At 37.5% G+C, this 21,203-nt stretch overlaps 1 protein-coding gene across 1 annotated transcript in view; it reads right to left on the bottom strand.

Annotated features, from left to right (window-relative positions):
* The window catches only part of Arid2 (AT-rich interaction domain 2), a 169,275-nt gene extending 149,950 nt beyond the window's left edge, over positions 1-19,325 (bottom strand). The window contains exons 1-3 of the mRNA XM_063254602.1: positions 19,083-19,325; positions 18,886-18,979; positions 17,721-17,818 (exon numbers count right to left, since the gene is read on the bottom strand). Coding sequence (XP_063110672.1) covers positions 17,721-17,818; positions 18,886-18,979; positions 19,083-19,174 — 284 coding nt within the window. The 5' untranslated portion in view covers positions 19,175-19,325. The remainder of the gene's footprint in view (positions 1-17,720; positions 17,819-18,885; positions 18,980-19,082) is intronic.
* Between the last annotated feature and the right edge of the window lie 1,878 nt (positions 19,326-21,203).

Raw genomic sequence — 21,203 nt, 5'->3', positions numbered from 1 at the left:
AATACTTGGGAAAAAAAAAAAAAAAAAAAAAACTTCTTTACTCCAAGACTGTTTGGTAGTAAAACAGGAACAGTATATTAAAACACAAAGCTAAACTCTAATCCTACATTAGCAATGGCAAATAAAGGTTTATTTCCTGAGCTATAAAATAGTGTATCTACCTCATAGAGTATAAAAATCCAGTAAGATATTTGTAGAAATGTGTCTACCTCATAGAGTATAAAAATCCAGTAAGATATTTGTAGAAATAAAAAAAAAAATTTTTTTTTTTTGTACTGGGAATCAAACCCATGACCTCATGCTTGCTAGACAGGCACTTACACCGCTGAGCTAAATCCTGGGCTGCAGAAATAAATTTTCCTCCACCAAACTGTATTGCAAAAAAGATACACAGAAGGACTTTTTAAAAATACAAAGTTATAATCCCACAACTACTCCAGTAATCTTCATATTTTGCTTATTCCTTTCAAGTCTTACATACATTTTCATAAACTGATAATCATGTGCACTTGTGGGAAGGCTACATTGCTTGTTTTTTTAATAGCCAGATGACTCAGGTTCAAATACTTGCTTCTTAACTTACTATGTAACCTCAGGTAAGATTCTTAATCCTCTTTGTCCTATTTTCTCATTTATAACTTCAGAATAATAAAAGTTTCTAGGTCAAAGAGAAGAATCAAGTGTGTTTACCCAAATCACTCAATATAATGCTTTGTTTGGCACATGGCAAATTAGTGTTAGCTAAAAAATTGAAAATGAAACACATAGCACCCTGTTTTTTTAAAACGTAACATTATGTCACAAACCAAAAGTACTCTATTAAAATATCATAAGAAAGATACTTGCAAAAGGACTTCAGGATATATTACAGTAACTTTTAAAAATAAATCTTTATCAACTCTTTGTTTAGATATTACATGGAAATAGAACTCATCTATTGCTTCATACTTCCAGTAGAGGTCTCCACCTAAAAAATAACTTACCATACTGAAAAATTAGAATCTTTGGTAATGAAGAGGAATGAAAGAAGAAAGGGAAGGAAGATTCAGAAAGAATTAATGGCCAGTTTTATCAAATATATAAGCTTGGGTTTGTCCAAGCAAAGCATTTAAAATAAGAAATAACCTGTAGTAAAAGTGACCTTCAATCTATAGGCTAACCAATAATACTTATCTAAACATAATCCTTCGGACAGAAAACTGCTGTATACAAAATGTAAAATGATTTGTCACTTCTACTGGTTAGTGAATTAATACCTGTACTTCACAGATTGTATAGTCAGTAGAATCATCTTAACATCAAAGTAAAAGATGACAAGAATGGCGGCACATGCATGTAATCCTAGCAATCAGGAGGCTGAGGAAGGAGGATTGCCGAGAGTATGAGGTCAACCTGGGCTAGAAAATTACACCCTGTTGTAACAACAAAAACAAACAACAAAAAACAGTGAAAGTCATGTTTTATAGCAAAAAAAAGTCTGACAATCTTCTACAATTATTCCTTTTAAGTAAAATAGTGATTAGTGTCGAAGTAATTGATTTTTACTTTTCTCTCCCTTTATTCTGCAGGAAGCCACCAGAGGAAAAAATCCCAACTTCTACTCATGGGGCTAGTCTACCTTTTTAAGACACTATGAATTAATAGATTTAGTAGCCATATCCAATTGTATCTATCTATATACTTCTTGTTCCTGTCTTTAGGTATCTAAATTTTCACAAAGGCCACTATTTACTTCAGCGTAGGCCCTTAACTTTGTTTAAGACTTGGTAAACTTCTGCAAGATTAGTTATGACAGAGAATTGACCAAGAAATTAATGAGTGATTTGCCTGAAGATACAATGTACTACACAAACACAAATACTTAAGTTTAGGAAGGAGATATAAAAGAAAAGATACTACAAGCAAAAGACAAAAAAAAAAGGGGGGGGGGGGCTGGGAATTTAGCTCAGCGGCATAGGCACCTGCCTTGCAGACAGGCAGTCGTGAGTTCGATCCCTCGTACCGATAAAAAGGAAAATGACAAAAAAGAAAAAATTAAAAAAAAAAAAGATATTACAAGCAACCTTTGCAACTAGTTTTTAATAACCAATTTAATTCTAATGCCAGGGATCAAATATAAAACATAATCCATTTAATGATAGATCTGAATTAACTCATTTAAATATATAACATATTTGATTTTAACTAACTTACAAATTTGCTTTTCTTCTCTACAAGGTAGATAACTATAATGGAGACTTCCTAAAACCAAAATAGTTATTTACCTTAAGAATACAAAAATGAAACAATGATTTAAATTACTGCCTTATTTTTGTATATCAAATAATGTAATGGCTAGCAAAAAAAGAAACAGTAAAGACTTCTTAATGAATCAATATAACAGGACAAGTTATTTAGCACTGTACCTGATTTTTATTTATACATTAAATTCTGAGAACATAAAGAAAAACATTCACATTCATATGTAAATTATAAAATGGGGCTTAAAATTTAATATTCATCATTTGCTCCTCTCTTGAATAAAAATAACTACAGAATTTAAAAAACAAAGCCACACCTAGCACTTAAAACATACAAAAGATTATCACTAAACAAAAGATATTAACATTGCACATTTAATGGGAATAAGTTCTATCTCAGAATTAGTACAGTAAAAATTGTAAATTAGGACTGTAAATGTGACTTATGCTGCACAAACTGCTTCCCTACTTGGGAAATTGGCAGAACAATGGTAAGTCTGAGGCCAGCCTGGGGAACCTAGCAATAGTCTATCTCAAAATAAATAAAAAGGGCTGGGAATGTAGTTCGGTGGTAGAACACACCCCTAGCATGCATGACACCTGAGTTTAATCTCCAAAACCATTGTGTGTGTGTGTGTGTGTGTGTGTGTGTGTGTGTGTATAAACAAAGCAAGCAGGATCTTATTAGATGAGGAAATGCTAGAGGCATCAAACTAAGATCAGCACCAAGGTAAGGAAATGATGCCTCCATTGTCCCTACTATTCAGAGATACAAAAATTGGAAAACTTAATATCTATTTGCAGATTACACACTACTAGTACACAGAATATTCAAAGGGAAAAAAGGATGAAACCAATACAGGCAGCACAAGCACCTGGACTATAGGCATGTGCTCAATCCCCTGAGCTGCCTCTTAAAAATCTCTGGTGCCAAATATGCCATCTGCATTATCCCATGGCTGTGGGCAGCAGCCCATGGCTGTGTGTGTGGTGGTTCTTAGGACAGCTTGTAGTGTCTAGTTCTGATTTGGTGTGGGGCACTGAGTGTATGACTGGGACTGTTTAATAGTGGCTGCATACTTGAACCCAACAGAGTCAGAGCATATCTATGTGAAAAGTATTTTAACCCATTAGATCACATCTCCCTGCAGTAGCCATTTTATCAGAAGGTTTAGAGTTTACCTGGCAATTAATTATAAATACATGTGGTGAGATATTATGAAAGAGAATGATTATGAAGGAGAATACAAAACTAGGGGGAAAAATGGTATAAAAGACACATCAAGTAATTCCTATACTGGCAAGGGAGTGCTTGACCAAGTACCATCAGGTGTTTATTCTCTTATGCTAATGGAGAACTTGAGTGGAAACTCTGTTATGCCTGATCTCTGATGAAGAAACCTAAACTGTCCCCGAGTCAGGCCCAGAGTCTAGAGCTACTGTCTTTTGATTTGATTCTGTTTCTCCCAAGACCCAGGACTTCAATAGTATAGCAGTGACGACTGGAGCAAGAATGACTGAGCTCCAATGAAAGAAGTATGCCCTTGTTTCCTCGTCTGAAACTAGAATTTAACTCACTGAACTCTTAAGGTGAACTATGTGAGCTAACGTGTAAAATACTACTACTAATACTGCTGCTTCTGATAAGGGTGATGATGTAAATGAAACTAATGCTTTCCTTCTCCAAAGATGCTTTTTCCAAAAAAAAAAAAATCTACCAGATTGCCCCTTTACAATCATCATACCTTACACCACACAAGAGAATAAACTCCAACTGACCTGAGGTCTAAATTAAACCATACAAGTTCAAGAAAGTATACAGAGATAAATTCTATTTTAACTGACATCGTGGAAAATCTTTCTAATTAGGGCTCAAAAATTCAGATTTAAGGAAAGAGAGGAATGCTACCTAAGCATTTGCACTGGGCACAGTGGCTCACATCTGTAATTCCAGCACTAGGAATGTGAGGCAAGGAGGAGTGCCATGAGTTCAACACTAGCCAAGGCTACATAGTGAATCCAAAGCCAGTCTGAACTATGTAGCAAGACCCTGTCTTCTCCCCAACAACAACAACAAAAAAAGTTAAACTAAAGCTCTTATGCAAGGCAAAATACACTATAAGAGGGCATACATACAAAAGGTAATCTAAAAACAACATCAAAAATGCTCATCTGCTTCTCTTCCTCCACTTACTCCTTCTCAAATAAAATCTAGGGTTGCTCTATGACCTACAATGGTACTAAGCATAAACTAGGATGAATCCAGGCAAGGACAAGAGTAAAGCTGATTTACCAGACATTGATCATTGGGGCACACACCTGTAATCCCAGGGCTCGGCAGGCTGAGGTAAGAGGATCACTGTGGGTTCAAGGCCAGCATCTCCAAAAAACCCAAAATAAAATCAAGAATAAAATTGAATTTTCAATTGGTCTAAACAATGGGAGCATTTTATTGCCCCCAGCATTCAGATGTCTAGATATAGGGCAGACTTCAGGTATGGCTTAACTTACACAATCTATGTACCTATATGTCTCAGAGAAGTCTTCTGATCATCCCCTGAAATGACTCTTTCTCCCAAAGACTATTGCAGACCAAAGAGATGAGAACTGGATATCATGTCCATGAAAAGATAATGGGAAGTCTTCAATAAAAGAGTCTATTCTCATTTTTCCCTTTAAAACATCCTGCTGGTTACCATTTGGGTCCTGTATCTGGTACTGAGCTTCAGTATTTCTGATGTGTAAGCAGATTTTCTAGCATTTCACCACTTTCTCTTTTGTAAGGTAGTTATTTGGGTACAGGTTTTTGTTCATTCTTTGAACAGAAAGTACATGAAATATTAATTTCTTTGATTCATCATTTTGCCTAATTTTTTTGAAGAAAGATTTATTTTGTCTTGTAATATTGTCCAGGAGGGTCTCAAACTTGTAAGTGAAGAAATCTTATTGTCTCAGTCTCCCAAGTAGCTGGGACTGCAAGTATAATATTACCAACCTAGCTTCATATTTTTTTAGAGATGCTTTCAAAGTCTGTAAAGAACTAAAAGTCAAAAAAGAAAGAACAACCACTATTCCCATGTTTTTCAGACTTTCCTAAGATGATCTTATAGCAATGCACTGACTTTGTTCTCATTTTAGAAATAAAAATCTCTAACCTTATAAAAACTAATACAAACAATTCAGTAGAGCAAAAGATCAGAATAAAAAAAGAGCTTCCATAATAATACAATAAAAAAAATGAATAAAATGGAAAAACTTCCACTGTTAAATAGATCAAGTTAGTATCATCAAGAGCTCAGTTCTCCAATTTATAAATTTAATTCAATCCTCACAAAAGACAAGCTTCCCCCCCCAAACTAAAACAAATTGATACTAAAGTTCATAAGAAAAAGCAAACATAATACTGAAGAAAATCTTGTTAAAAAGCTATGATAGGAACCATACTACCAAATATTAAAACTGTAACGCTTTAATAATTAAAATACAGTGAAATACCATTGCTTAACCCTTCAGATTAGTAAAGGTTAAAACATTTTACAATACATGGCACAGCTATGCTAAATAGCACTTTCATAAACTGATGGTAGGAATGTAAAGTAGTTCTCTTACAACAAAAACTTGAAAATATTTCATGAAACTACATATGCATTTGCTTTTTTCTATTGCTCCTTCAAACCTCACTTTCATATTTCACTCTGAAGATACATCTGCAGCAATTTGAAAATAGATTTGCATAATGTTAGATTTGCAGATTACTCATTTGCCATTATTTACAATTTTAACACCTTAGAAACAACCTGAGAGTCATTATGTCAAAGATTAATTGAATAAACTAGGAATATGAACACACTGGAACACTACATAGCTGTTAAGAAACAAGGAAGCTCAATGAACTTCAGAGTGATTTTCTAGATGTATTAAGTGAAGGCAAATACAGTACAAAGGCCCTTTTTTTTAATTGAAAGAGGAACTAAAAATACATACATGTTTATATGTATGATCTTATTTTTGCAAAAAGAAACACAAAATGGATAGCCAGAAAATAAGAAAACTGGTTACCAACAAATAATGAATAGGAATGGATGGAAGAGACAAGAAAGTAACTTCCAAATACATCTTTTCTTAAACTTTGGTTTTAGAATCTTAAGTGTTTCACATATTCATTAGTAAAAGTAAGTGAACAAGATGTGGAAGAAAACACAAAACAGAATATAAATCGGAAAAGTATAAATTTGTATTACATTTTGAGTGATTAATGCCCAGAAAAAAATACAATTATTATGTTTTGTTTTGTTATTTTAACTAGGTCTCACCACATTGCCCAGGACTTTTGGGTTCAAGTGATCCTCCTGCCTCAGTCTCCTGATAGCTGGGTCAACAAACATGAACCACTGCAATTCACGTCACTATGATTTTTTTGAATGAAATAGGTTAACAATGTACCAAAAATCTAGACACAAAAAGAACTGCAAACAAATCTGTAATTTTTTGTGGTAAGTTTGTTTTTCAGGTTTTGTTTCGTTTTTTGAGACAGGGTCTCACTATGTAGCTCAACCCCATCTTGAACTCGCTGTATAGCTTAGGCTTGCAAGGAACTCATAGCAATCCTCCTGCCTCAGCCTCCCAAGTACTGGGATTACAGACATGCGCCACCATATCTGGCTGGTTTTTTATTAATGGTATGGGTACAATAATTCTGAAAGTATTCCACATATCACATAGAAGTGAAAAGAGTAAATACAGTGCTCGAGGGAATTAGTGTTCCCACCGCACTAATACACAGAGTGGACAAAGACATGAAGAAACTTGTCTAGACTGTAACTGGAGGTATCAGAACATCCTCTGATTTTTAAAACACACATATAAAATAAATACATTTCCTGAAAAAGCCCAGCAAGAAAAATAACCAAATAGAAATGAACTTATCTAACACCTAGATCTTGATTTCCATGTACCATTCAAGACTAAATGGAATCAGAGAAAATAACTGATTCTAGAATTGGGTAGGCAATGCCAAACAGATTACAACTATAGTTAGAAAATAAGTCTGGCATGGTAGCACACACCTATAACCCCAGCAGTCAGAGGCTGAGGGAGGCAGAAGGATTGCTGTGAGTTCAAGGCCAGCCTGGGCTGCACAATGAATTTAAGGTCAGCTTGAACTGCCCAGTGAGACCCTCTCTCAAAAAGAAAAAGAAAACTACTCAGTAAAAGTGTGACCACGAGTAGGATTATTTTCATCCCTACAGGTTACTTAAATCACAAAAGAGAGAAAACTATCTTCACAATGGAGAAACCAGGAGAACACTGCCTTAATCAAAATCAATATAAGCAATGAGACAAAGTGACACTTTGCCAAGAATGCCTCCTGTAAATCTGATCCTGAAGCAATTACAAGGCAAATGTAAATTTTGTAGTACATTTGGCCTATACTGTTTAAAATGGTAACATCAATAAAAAAATACAGTAAATCTTTTTTGTTTGTCTGGTATTTTGAGACAGGGTCTTGTCTCACTATGCAATTCAGACTGGCCTTAAACTCACTATACATCCTAGGCTGGCCTCAAATTCGCAGAAATTCTCCTGCCTCAGCCTCCCACATGCTGAGATTACTAGAAAATATAAACAACTAGAAATACAACTAAGTGTAATATATGGTCGTAGATGGGATGGGGAGACATGATTGCTACAAAGTACGTTTTGGGATAGTTGGTAAAATTTGTCTTAGGTCTGTATATTATGCCATATAACTGTATCTGTGTTGTTTTCCAAACTTGATAACTGTGTATTATTACATTAGAGAAGGTTTTTATTCCTAGATGACATATGCTCTAAGTAAGGTCATCCTGGGTTATACAGTGCATAATGAGTTCAAGGCCAGCTTGAACTACACAGGCTTTGTCTCAAAAAACCAAAATAAAAAATGAGTAATAATACCGAAAGATTAAACAGCACTAGTAGCAACAATGTTTCTGTATGAGTGTGTATAACATATCACATGTAAAAAGAAAAATATAAATATGACAAAATAATAATTAAGGCCTAGGAATACAGCTCAGTAATAAAGTATTTGTCTACAATCACTACACCCTGGGTTCTAGTACCAGCACCACAAAAATAGAAAATAACATAACAATGAATTGGTAAATCTAGATAAAGTATAAGTAAGAGTTTACATGTAGTAAAAATCCATTTTAAAAAGAGAAAACAGCATAGAAAGAAAAATCATTAGTTTGCCATTTCTCTCTTATCTAGGCTATCTCAAAATCACAGTTATTACTAATAGATTGAATCAATACAGTTATGTGGAACTACTTGTAAAAACAACTCAGAAATCTAAAGTCTAGTCTTTAATAAAATAAAATGATGATTATATCAACCACACAAGTACTCTTTTTTTTTTTTGGTCTTTTTGAGACAGGGTCTCTATGCAGTTCAGGCTGGCCTTGAACTCACTTTGTCGCCCAGGCTGGTCTCGAACTAGAAATGATTCTCCTGCCTCAGCCTCCCAAGTACTCTTTACAGGTCACGTATTTCTTGTGAGTAAATCTGACTACTAAGGTCCTCGCTATTGCTCCTGGAAGACTAAGAGGTCCAAACCAAGCTTAAGTACATCAGCTTAATCTATACAAACTATTATGGAAAATGTGATCTACCTTGGCACTATGACTGCCAAGTGCAACTTTGGTATAATCCCTAAAGTACTATAAGTTAAATATTGCCTAGATTAGGATCCTAAAGGTATTCTCCCACCTCTCTCCTTCCCTTCTCCTTTCTTTCTGTAGTGCCAGAGATCAAATCTAGGACATCAGGCATACTAGGCAAGTACTCTATCAGTGAGCTCCAGACTTTATTCTGTCTTCCTTCCTTTCTTTCTTTCCATCTATCCATCCCTCAACCTATGATCTATCTATGTATCTATCCATCCATCCATCTATCTATGATCTATCAACAACACTGGGATTACACCCAGGGCCTTTATGCTGAGCAGTATCACTAGCATTCTCTGCCCCTTGAGACAGGGTCTCACTAATTTGCTAAACTGCTCGGCTGGGCAATAACTTTTTTTTTTTGGGGGGGGGTCTTTTTCATTTTTATCGGTACCGGGGATTGAACTCACGACCGCCTGCTTGCAAGGCAGGTGCTTATGCCGCTGAGCTAAACCCCCAGCCCCAGGGCAATAACTTTTGATTCTCTTTTCTCAGCTTCCCGGAGTGTTGGGTTTATAGGCCACACCTATATCCTGATTTTACCCAATTTTAACAGAAGAATGCTCCTATTGGCTTCATGATATTTTTATATTAACATTTTACTTATTTAGACATCAGGGGCTGAGGATTTAGCTCAGTGGCATAGGTACATGCCTGGCAAGCACAAGGTCGTGATTTTGATCCTTGGTACCAAAAAAAAAATATATATATATATATTAACTTAAAAAATAAAAATAAAGATTTTACTTATTTAATCACTCAGTAGAGGGACAAATTAAAATTTCACCCGAAAGTACTTTACTATGAAAGAGATCTCCAATGATGCATGCAGCCATTATGTGCCACAAATATATACTAATAAAAATTAAATTTTTAAAGATTGTTAAAAACATATAATAAACATTATCTTTATGCACGAAGCAACTGACCATTAGATACTATAAGAAAAAGTTTATCAACTACAACAGTAAGAACTCAGTATCAAAACTTCAAAAACTTTGTAATTTACCCTGTATGTGGGAATGAGAAAAAATTATCTGCTGATAGAATCATATGTTAAATACACTTAGGGTATAGAAGTATCTAAAGATATTGAGCAATTGTGCAAAATGTAGAGTTATATCTGAGGTAATGTTTTGTAAAATGTAAAGTAGACCTATTTACCAGGAAAGCAAATGAGAATGTGAATGCGGGAAAAGTATGCTCTGAAAATACATAAATATATTTCCTGCTGGCAATTATGGTGACATACTGGGAGATGGACATTACCTATTATTCCTTTTTTTAAAAAGATAAATTTATATGCCTCAAAAAAGAAAAACTTTAGTATATAGAATTTTTCCTAAGATTAAATAACAGCAACTTCTGAAATTTGAAATAAAATATAATCTCTATTAAAATGCTTTGAAAAATGAAGATGCTACATTAAGCAAACTTATTAGCACTGATGTTTTTACAGGATTTTTACATTAACTCCTCCATGCAACACTGTCATAGACCAAGAAAATTCTAAAAGGACAAGCATTCATAAATTCAATAAAATTTGGTATCCCATTTAGGTAAAGTATTATGAAATCCTATGTAGGTGGGAATATTAAAGAGAATTTTCTAATTAGGAATAACTAAAGGGAAACTTATTCCTAATTAATTTTTTAAAATCAAATGACACAATCAGGATGAGGTATAACTTGGTAGTTCATTTACTCTTTTCCCCCTTCACTGAAGCAGACCTCCTGTTACCTTCTGTGAAGCTCAAGAGACAAAGTACTGGATGTGTCCAGGTTCTGCTTAGCGATGACAGGTGCAGCATAACCAGGTCCCCCTAGACCAGATGTCACTTAAAGGTTTTGTTCTGGATGTTGCCTTGGCCAACATGTTAGTGCTACATTAAACCAGTTATTCCAGCAACTAAAATGGTTTCATTACAATATTCAGATCAACTGTTCTCAAGCTTCAGTATAACAATTACCTGAGGCATTCTTTTTAAAAATCCAAATGTTAGGCTAACTACCTAAAACCACTGAGAAATCTTAGCATCACTCAAAGGGTACAATTTAATGGTAATATGTCTCATGATATGATAAAAAGCAAAGCCCTACTTAGAAAGCATGTCTAAAATTTTGAACCTGCATACTATCAATTCTCAGATCAGTTTTCAAGAAATAACAAAGGACAGAGGAACAAGTTAACTGACACTAGAAGGAAGTGATTGACCAAATTCAGAATTCGGGGCATTCGAAATGACAAAGAGCCTGGTTACTTAAATAAGTTAATGGCATGTGGAAGAAAAAGAAAATAGAACTCTTATGAGACTTACAAAATTAAACACCCAATAGATTAAAAATAACACATTCAGCAGAAAATTCTATTGCACTAAGTGGTAGACTCTTGGAGACACTGACTTAGATAGTAAAGAAACTATGTATCTGTCATTTCAGGAAACAATTTAGAACCCAATACATATTCAACAGATTACTTAGTTCAAACGGGGATGTATCTCATAGAAATAAATTACCCTCAACTACAACATAATATGCAAAAACTATACAACACCAAATAAAATTTTCTTTTTCCTTTGAGACTATATATATATATATATTTTTTTTTTTCAGGCTATCCTTGAATTTGCCTGCCACTTCCAAGTGCTAGTATAAGCATGTGCCACCATCCCCAGCAAAAAAACTTTTGATACTGTTTTAAAAACACAATTTTTGAAAACCTTAATGAAATTCAGATAACCTGGATGCTGAGTGACACTTTGTTCTTACTCAATTCTTTATTATAGGATTTTCCAAATATTTTATTGAATACACAAATAAATTTTATGATCGGTTAGTAAACAATACTGATCACTAAATATGGATTTTGTGCACTTATGGATACACTAATTAAAGCTGCTGATTTTTTTACTCTAATTAAAGTTGCTAAAATTTTTTTGTAGATAAATGAACAATTACCTATTTCAAATTTAGTTATTTTTTACATCCTCTTTGTATAAACTGCACTTATAATTTTAAGCCATCTTTAATTTAAACATCTCCATTTTAACCCCAAAATAGTCCTTAATCTAGTATCTACTCATTAACAGTTTTCCCTAATATTAAATTCACTTTAATTTTTAAGAGCTAAAGGAAATATTGTGCAAGCTTATAGGACTAGTATCATTAATTAACAAAAGCAACTACTAGTCTACAAAATAACTTCATAAGTAATTCTACTACAATTCTCTAGAGTCAAATTTTTAAAAAAAATTTAAATACAAAAATTCTTGCATTTGTTTAACATTTATGAACAACAAAAGAAAAAGCAGATAGTTTGCTTTTGGGGACTACTGGTTCAATAATAGACTACACCATCAATCAAATGAAACTAACTATAAATTCCTTTGTTGGAAGGAATATCATGCCAATAAATGAACCACTGTCTGAGACTTAAAAGTCTTTTGTCAAGGCTCTGGGTTGTACCTCAGTAGAAGAGTATTTGCCTAGCATCTGTGAGGTTGTGAGTTCAAATCCCCATCATCATGGTAAGCAGCACAAAACAAAAAACACTGAACAACTTCGTAATAGCTATTTTTCCTTGTCATTTTTTAAATCACACTATAGTTTAAACAGTAGAAACAAGTATCTTTATACATCTACTACCATGTGCTATTTACCCATTCTGGACCCACTAAGACCACCATCTATCTTCTAAGTTCAATGTTTTCTTTGTTAGTGTTTGGACTAAAATAATTCTTTGTATTTTTTCTTTTCCTGTCAATGAACACATGCTAATCTTAGTATCTCCTTATCAGAACACTGTCAAAAATTACCAACATGATTTTGCACAATCATTGATAACAAGCAGCAAGTAATAGCTCCCTAAAAATTAAAATTTTATTTGTATACCAGTAAATATGTATATAATTACCTTGATAATTACTCCTCATTTTCATATTTAAAATTTTTCTAAACTCCTATTTCTTCTAGCTCAGTATTCCCAACTGTGCTCTAACTAACTTCATAGTTCTTCCACAAACATCGGGTTTCATACCTATATAGCACTATGGTGGTGTTCAGGAAAAACCATTTACTATGAGTAAATAGTAGGACTCCACATTTTCTGGAGATTCACAACATCCATTAACAAAATAAAGTCTCTAAGAAATCCTTCAAATTTAACCCATCTTTAGCTTTACAAAATCATGTGACCTCTTTAGTTAAGGCAACACATTAACATCTGAAAAATGTACAAGCAGTCCTCTCAAAATGATACTGAAGTTAGGGGTGTAGCTCAGTGGTAGAGCACTTGCCTAGTATGAATGAAGCCCTGGGCAGGACCTTCAGAACTGCAAAACAAAGAAACAAACCAAACCAAACCAAACCAAAAAAACAAAACAAAACTCTTATTAAATACTGTACTTTACTTGAAAGTATGTATTAAGTATTTGCTTAGTGACTAAAATGCACTTAAATTCCAAAGAATTAGAATTTTTGCTTTTCCTTCCTCTTCCAACTTTCAAATTTATTCAATTTGAGAAAATGAAAAGATCCATAGTAGTGATAGATCTTTCCATCAAAGACATGACACTGGATTTTACATATAGAGAACTATGAAAATACTGAATCCATAACACAACAGACAGGTAAGATTATAAAAAGCTAGGGATGTTGGTTATTGGAAAGGCATTTGCCTAGCATGCACAAGGCCTTGGGGGCTTAATTCCCAGTACCACAAAACAAACAGTACTTCCATTTGAAAATAGATTTTTAAATTAATGGCTAAGGCATAAAATTTAAATGCAAAAGAAAAAAGCACATAAATCTTTTAGTAGTAACAAAGTTCTCAATCTCATCTTCAAAAAAAAGGGGAAAGCAGGGGCTGGGGGTTTAGCTCAGCGGCATAAGTACCTGCCTTGCAAGCAGGCAGTCCTGAGTTCAATCCCCGGTACTGATAAAAATGAAAAAGACAGAAAAAAAAAAAAAAAAAAGGGAGGGGGGAGCAGCAGACTTAATTCTACTAAAAACATGAATTCTAAGACAACACACTAATACAGCTGATCTTTCATTAGTCATTCAACTTTCTCCACTTTCTACTCCTACTTTCAATAAGTTTGAATGTCTTTTAAAATGTAACATAGTATCAGAAAATATCAAAAGGGAGTTTGCTCAAAATAAGAGGACATGCTTATAAGATTAAATTTCAAATACATATAGGAATACTCTAGTCTCTATACTGCTTTTATTTTCCTTTCTTGAAAGGGGAGAGAGGTATGTTTAGCAAATCATAAACTCAATGTGTTACTTTATTTATTTATTTATTTAAATTTTGAAGAAATCATTTACTCAACTTCAAGTGATTCATAAAAATGCTTCTCTTAAAACAAGCGATCTACATGGTAGACACCCTAGAATCAAGTATATTTACATCATTTAATAAATAAATGTGAACTCCTACTGATACAATTTAAAGGGCTTTATACTACAAGAGACAATAAAAGAACAAATTCACAATGCAATTGAAAATTCACTATGGTGATTACAACTGTAATTAAGTGTGTTACTTTCTAAAGGTAAAACAATTTTAAAATGTGTTAAGTTTTAATGCAAAAAACCTAGCAAAATATAGCATTACACAATAAAAATTTAATGCCCAAGACTTCACCTCTACCTTAAAAAATGAAGTTTTATGAAGGAAACATCAAGTTAACCTTGACTACAGCTGTATTATTGTCATTATTAAGCAAAAACAAAATTCTTCAACTAAATATTTGAAATATTTACCTAACTCTTTATACCAAAGCTTCAAATTCTTAACCCAAATAGGAGTAGCAAATTGTCTCCAATCTTTGTACCAAAATAGAACAAAAACAAAAAATAAAAAAAAAATTAAAAAACCACCTTACCAAGTGAATATGGAACACAATGAACATAGATAGACTGCTTGGGCTTTCATCAGATCATAAGTAATTTTCAATTACATTTTCATTTATTAAAATCATTTGTAACAAACTGAACTCATGTAGTGTGAGTACACATCACTGAACACATTCCATATACACATTTTTGCCCAATTAATGAATGCCCCTAAAGCCATTTAAAAATTTTCTGGTATTTTAATTTCTTCATATAAAAAATACAGAAAATTACATTTTATTCTTTGTATTTGAGAGATATTCTAATAATAAAACATTTATGGAAACATTAACATATACATGCCGAAAGAAATAAAACAAAGTATACAGATATACATGAGCAATATTCAATATTTAGATACTTTAACACACTATAAATAAGCATTTATATTTTTAAAAAATAAATGATACTGTTATAAAATAAACTGCATTTTCAAGTTTAGACTAAAATTTTTGTAAACAATCTACAGCTTAATAAATTTATGTTTAACACAATTCAACTTTGGGAAGACCATCAAACTCAAATTTCTATATTGAGCGTCTATGTTTATAATATAAAAACATAAAACTGTTAGACTATATACACAGTCAGTACACTAGCTTGCACCTACATAAACGTCTGTAGTAATGTGAAGACATATCACATACACATGATACTACGCTAACAGCCATACATCCAATTAATAAATAAAAGAAGAGCGTAAGCAAATACTAAACTTGTAAAGAGAACATATATAATGATAATCTTCCAATAGGTCAAAACAAAACAAAACAAAAGCTCACACTAAAAAAATTATTCCACCTGTGACTTATAAAACACACTACATTATCTGCTCATCAGAAATCACGTTCGCTTTAATGTAGTGAACAGGTAACTTACCAAGTCACTTGATTACTATTTCTTACTATGAAGAGGCATTCTCATGCTTAAATAACAGAATTACTATTAAAGTTTGGCAGCTAGTCTGCCAGTTAAGATTTTTCAGAGTAAGGTGTAAAACCCAGCATAATACATACCCTTTAACTGTGCAATATTACACCACTAGGGAAAATTCTTTCAAGGTTGGTAGTACTCAATTTTTGACCAGCCTATTTCTTTTGTATTTCTTTATAAGCCATGCAAATCTTCACATGGTTTTATTTTCCAAAACAAATGCTTCAACTTTTTTCCTAGTAGCCTAGCTACAACCCTACAAAAACAAACCTGGAGAGTGACATATGGAGGAAAAACAAGTTTAGCTAAGGACACAGTTCAAAAAGTAGCTTCTAGTAAGAGCAAACTGATGTGAAAATAATATGAATACTTACAACCTTGAAACTATATAGTTAAAAACTGTACCTAATGCATATGATCCCAAGACAAATTAAAACTGGAAAAACAATATTTATAATTAATTTATACAAAAAACTGAAGCCTATGTAATTATGCTAAAACTTAGTACTGATGTAAATTCTTCAGAAATATATACCTCTCAAGATTTGTATATATCACACAGTACCTTTAAAATATGAAAATTCAGTCAATCAAACATTCTTAATAGTATAAAATCAAATTGTTTCGACTGATTAGAATACAAGCAAAACATGTATTAACATGTAACTCTCAGTAATAGAAATGGAAAGAAGCAAGTGACTATCATCATAAACCTAAAAGTGTTTTCCTTATCCCATTACTACATCAACAGTTCCAGGTTAATTTTGTTTGCTTTTTTGTTTTGATTTAGCACACATGCCATTACACACAAACATCCATACATCCATGCACGCACACACACCACAGTAGATAACAACTAACCATATTAGTATTTTTAGGCTTTCTATGGAACCCAACAACCATTCTACCAAGTTCTGCGAACTCTTTAGCTTCAAGCCTGAAGTCAATCTAAGAGCCAATAGAAGTACACCTGTGCAATTACTGCATTTCCTATTTCAGAACGCTAACCATAACACAGAATAACTCTTAAATGCATCTGAAGCAACATCATAAAAAGAAAATTAGGCAGAAACCATATTACAAAAGAAACCTGTCAAATAATGTCAGTATTACCAAAATTTATTAGAAAGAAGTAAATACAAAGAATATTATTTTAGTTTCAAATAACCAAGGACCTTCTTTGGGTAACCAAACAAAAGTGAAAGATGACCTCAATAAATCACAATATAAAATATTCCTACAGAAAAAACTTGGAGAAAAAAATGAAGTTAAATCAAAATACACTATTTGGTCTATATAACATACCAAACAGTCAAAAAACAAAAGGGAGAATGAAAGAAAATCCATATCATTATATCCGGTTTCACAGTATCCCCATTTTCCTAAAGACACTGAATACATTTAAGTTGCTCAGAAATTCAACAAACTGTCATTCTAAGAGCAATCATCATCATCCAAGGCACCCACATATTATGTTATGTAGACATAGTCTACTAAAAAGCTACTCAATGACACAGTCCCAAACAAAAAGTTTTTAGTTCTGAAAGTAGGAATTTTAAAAAGCTAGTTTGAAAACAAAGAAAATATTTTCCCAAAGGTTACAAAGTTTCATTAACTATCTTAAGGCTTTCCCTAAGCATCACCTTTCTGTCACTCAGTGGAAATACAGCAGTCAATAATAATGTCACAAAAGAATGCCTATCAAGATAGGGGGTGGGGTGTCATCTGTATGAAAAATAGAATTGATCCTAAAATAGGTCAAGAAAATTTCCTACAATATTAAATTACTGATATTAAATGTTTCTTAAACTAAATTAACAGGAGATTAAAACCTGGTGCGCGAGTTTTTTGTTGTTGTTGTTGTTGTTTTGCCTTTTAAGAAAAAAAAATCTCCTAAATCCCTTATTTCCAAATGCTGTGGAAAAGTCACAACTACTCACCGCAAGTAATACTGTTTTAAAGCAAAGGCAGCGTTAGAACAACTTCTGGGAAAGTTGAACTCTTCAACAATTTCTCCCCACTGATTCTTCTCAGAAACCTGTTAAAAACACAGGCACACTTGTCTGAAAGTGCCCAGTCCCAGAAAACCCCAGTCTAACTGTGAAATAAATACCCATTCTGCAGAGCTCTGTAGATGCCCCAGCCATCAGGGGGTGTTTCAGATCGATCCCCGGGGGTTGCCACCCAAGGGCTGCTGGAATCCCAGCGCTTTCACCGCAGAGCCCAGTATTTTGCAGCACTTGTTTTGTTTGGGGGGTTGGTGGGTTTGTTTTGTTTTTGAAGCCCGGACAATAACCAATCGTAAGTCCCTCTGTCGCCCCCTTTTAAATCTCAACGTGGTCCGTTTACACTAAAGAAAAAAACGAAAAAGTTCAAAAGGATCAATACTGCTCCGGACAGCGACGTCCGCGGGTCCTGGGGGGGCCGGGGCCGGGCCGATCCAGATCCCTCTCCCAGATCTATCCATCTCCATAGGCCCTTCTTTGAGGCCTACAGCTTCTGCCTAGCCTTGAAGCCTAAGATGGCTATTTGGAGACAGGTCCTGGTTTCTTTTGTTAGCTGTATAAACCGAGGGCGACGGGGCCGCGGCTGTGCCCCCGGCCGCCGGGATCATTTCGCAGCCGATTATCGATGTTAAACCTGCCCGCGCTAATTTTGAGTTGCACGAAAACTGCTCTCAGAGTCTGTGTGTCTCTGTGTCTCCGCCTGTGCTAGAGCGGCAGCGGCGGCGGCGGAGCTGACGAGCGAGCGAGCAGGCGGGCGGGCGGACGGGCACGGGGCGGGCACGGGATCGGGCTGGCGCCCCGCACGCCCGCGCTCCCCGCCGCGCCGCTCAGACCCCGCCGGGCCGCCGGGCACCGGGCAGGGCGCGAGCCGGCGCCGGGCCGCCCGCCCGCCCGAGCCCCGCGCCCGCCGCGCGCACGCGAGCCACCAGGCCAAAAACAGCCCCACCGCCGTCTGCCTCCGAGCCCCGAGCTGCGAGCGACGAGAACTCCTCGTGCCCCCGCCGGCCGCCCCTCGGCCCCAGGCGCCCGCTCTGGGGTCAAAGGAGACTTTTCGGAGGAGGCCAGCGAGAGGGAAATACAAATTAAAACTTCCACTCACCTTCGTGAATCCGCCTAAAGTAGTGACTCTCGTGTAGAGCCCGTGAAGATCCAGCTCCTTCCCACCCACCGAAGGGATTTTTTTAAAAGGCGACCTGCGGGAGAGAGAGAAAACCCCGCACTTGTCAGCCGGGACCCCGCGCGGCCCGGAGCCCGTCTGCCCGGCTCGCCGCGCCGCCCCCCCGGTCCTGCTCTCACCCTCTGCTGTGGTGGAACTGCCGCAGCTCGTCCAGGAAAGCGAGCCCCTTTCTCCGCTCGTCCGGAGGCGCCTTCCCCGTCGAGTTTGCCATTATTTTTTCAAAGGAGGTTCTCGAAAAGCCCAGATCGGTATTTTAAAAGCGCCCCCCGCGCCCAGCGCTCTCTACCAGAGCCCGGAGCCCATTCCTCGGCCGGCGGCGGCGGGGCTCAGTCATGGGCCGGCGGTGGTGGCGGCGGCGGCGGCGGCGGCGGCGGCGGCGGCGGCGGCGCAGGGCGGGCGGGAGGGAGGGGGAGGAGGAGGAGGAGGAGGGGAAGGAGGGAGCGGTGGCCGGGGGAGAGGAGGGAAGGAGGGAGGGGAATTTCTAAAAAAGTTTAAAGAAATCGGAGCGAAACTAGAGGGGCAGGCGACGGCCGGGTCCGCGCGAAGCCGCGGGCCGAGCGCGGCCCCCACCCTTCCTCCCTCCCTTCCTCCCTCCCTCCGCCCGCGGCCCGGCTCTCGCCCGCCTCTCAGCGCCGCCGGCCCAGGCGGCTCGGGCTGGGGACGCGATTCAACATGGTGCTGCTGCCGGAGGCGCGCGAGCGGGCGAGGATAGAGGCGAGCGGGCGCGGCGAAGGCCGCAGAGCCAGAGGCCGGGGTCGCGGCGGCGGCGGCGGCGGCGGCGGCGGCGGCGGCGGCGGGGCTGGGGCAGGCGGGGCGGGGGTGGGGAGGGGAGGTCTGTGTGGTGGTTTGTGGAGAGCTGGGCGACTGCGTGTGTTCCGGCCGCGGCGCCGCGGGGCCCTCGCACACATCCACGCGCGGCCTTGGCCGCGGCGGCCGGGGCGTCCCCCGGCAGAGGCTCCGGCGGCAGCCGCCCGCTCGCCTGCCCGCCAGCCTCTCTCTCTCTGCCGCCGCCACGGCCGGGCTGCCAGCGCCGCACAGCGACCCCCGAGGGCCGACCGCGGCACTGCGCCTGGCTCCACACCGCCGCGGCAGCTCCTCGCGGGGAACAATAGACTCGGCTCTCCGGGCTTAGGGTTCATCTGCAATGTGCCGCACATTTCACACACACACAAAGCCGGCGGAAAGGGGGGCGGCGCGGGGAAACGGCCACTACCGGTTGTTCCAGGGTTAGGGGTGGAGGCGATGTTCGCGTCCCCGGCGCGGCTGTTGGAAGAGCCGCCTCAGAGTCTCCGCCGGCCCGCCCACCAGAACTGGTGTGGCGCTCGCAAGGGAAGGAGCTCACAAGGGCATCGCCTCACACTGCGCAGCCTTGTTGGATCAAAATAAAGTCAACTTGTTCCCTTCTTTTTAAAAAATTAGGGTTAAGGGAAGCAGCTTTTGTGAGCCTTATGCGGATATTTTGGTGCCTGATTTTCATGTTTTCCATGAATAATCCATAAACTAACTTGAACAAACTATAGACGAAACATCCACAATGTGAATTGTCTGCCCTACTTCTGTGGAACTAGAGTAATGCTCTTAAATCAGCTTGTCTTTGGTTGGTTTCACGCATCAAACTATTATTCTGCGATGAGTATGCTAATTAATTAAAGTGACGGGATCAATTTGTCGAACTTTTTATAATAACGTTTATTATATGATCTTAAAGATATTTAAAAAGTCGAATAAAACATGTTTCCCTTGCTTCCTCTCAAAGGTGATTCTGCTTTAAGATATTTTTGAAGGTTTAAAAAAAAACCCATAGCTGAACTGGGACATTGAGAATATCTCGACAAACGCTACCACTTAAATTTGCATTTACGAGGGGTGTTGGAGCTGGCCATTTGCTACAAATGTTAAACTTAAGAGTTTGGGTCTTACTCCCTTTGAGCGTCCCAAGGTCAGAGGGTAGCAGGGTTTGGAGGGGTTATTTCGGATAGAGTGGCTCCAGTGAGAATTTATATTTGGTGGTTAAACCAAAAAAAATTATGTAATAGGGTCCAGCATACTCCTGGTGCACACTCTAGGAAATAGATTTATTTCCTAGGTAAACTTTGTCGAAATAAAGCTGTGGCCAATAAGTCCCTGTCACGCGAGGCGAGGGAGGTCTTGGAAACCCGCGAGGGGCGGAGACCCGGAGACCCTGCGGGAGAAGGTGAAGAAGCCGGGTCCGAGTCGGAGGCGGGCGGGTGACCTGAGCT

The sequence above is a fragment of the Cavia porcellus genome, unplaced genomic scaffold, assembly GCF_034190915.1.
Source record: "Cavia porcellus strain 051 isolate PalLab524CR breed Dunkin Hartley unplaced genomic scaffold, mCavPor4.1 scaffold_8, whole genome shotgun sequence".
NCBI classification, from domain to species: domain Eukaryota; kingdom Metazoa; phylum Chordata; class Mammalia; order Rodentia; family Caviidae; genus Cavia; species Cavia porcellus.
This window is presented reverse-complemented; position numbering and strand designations above follow the sequence as displayed.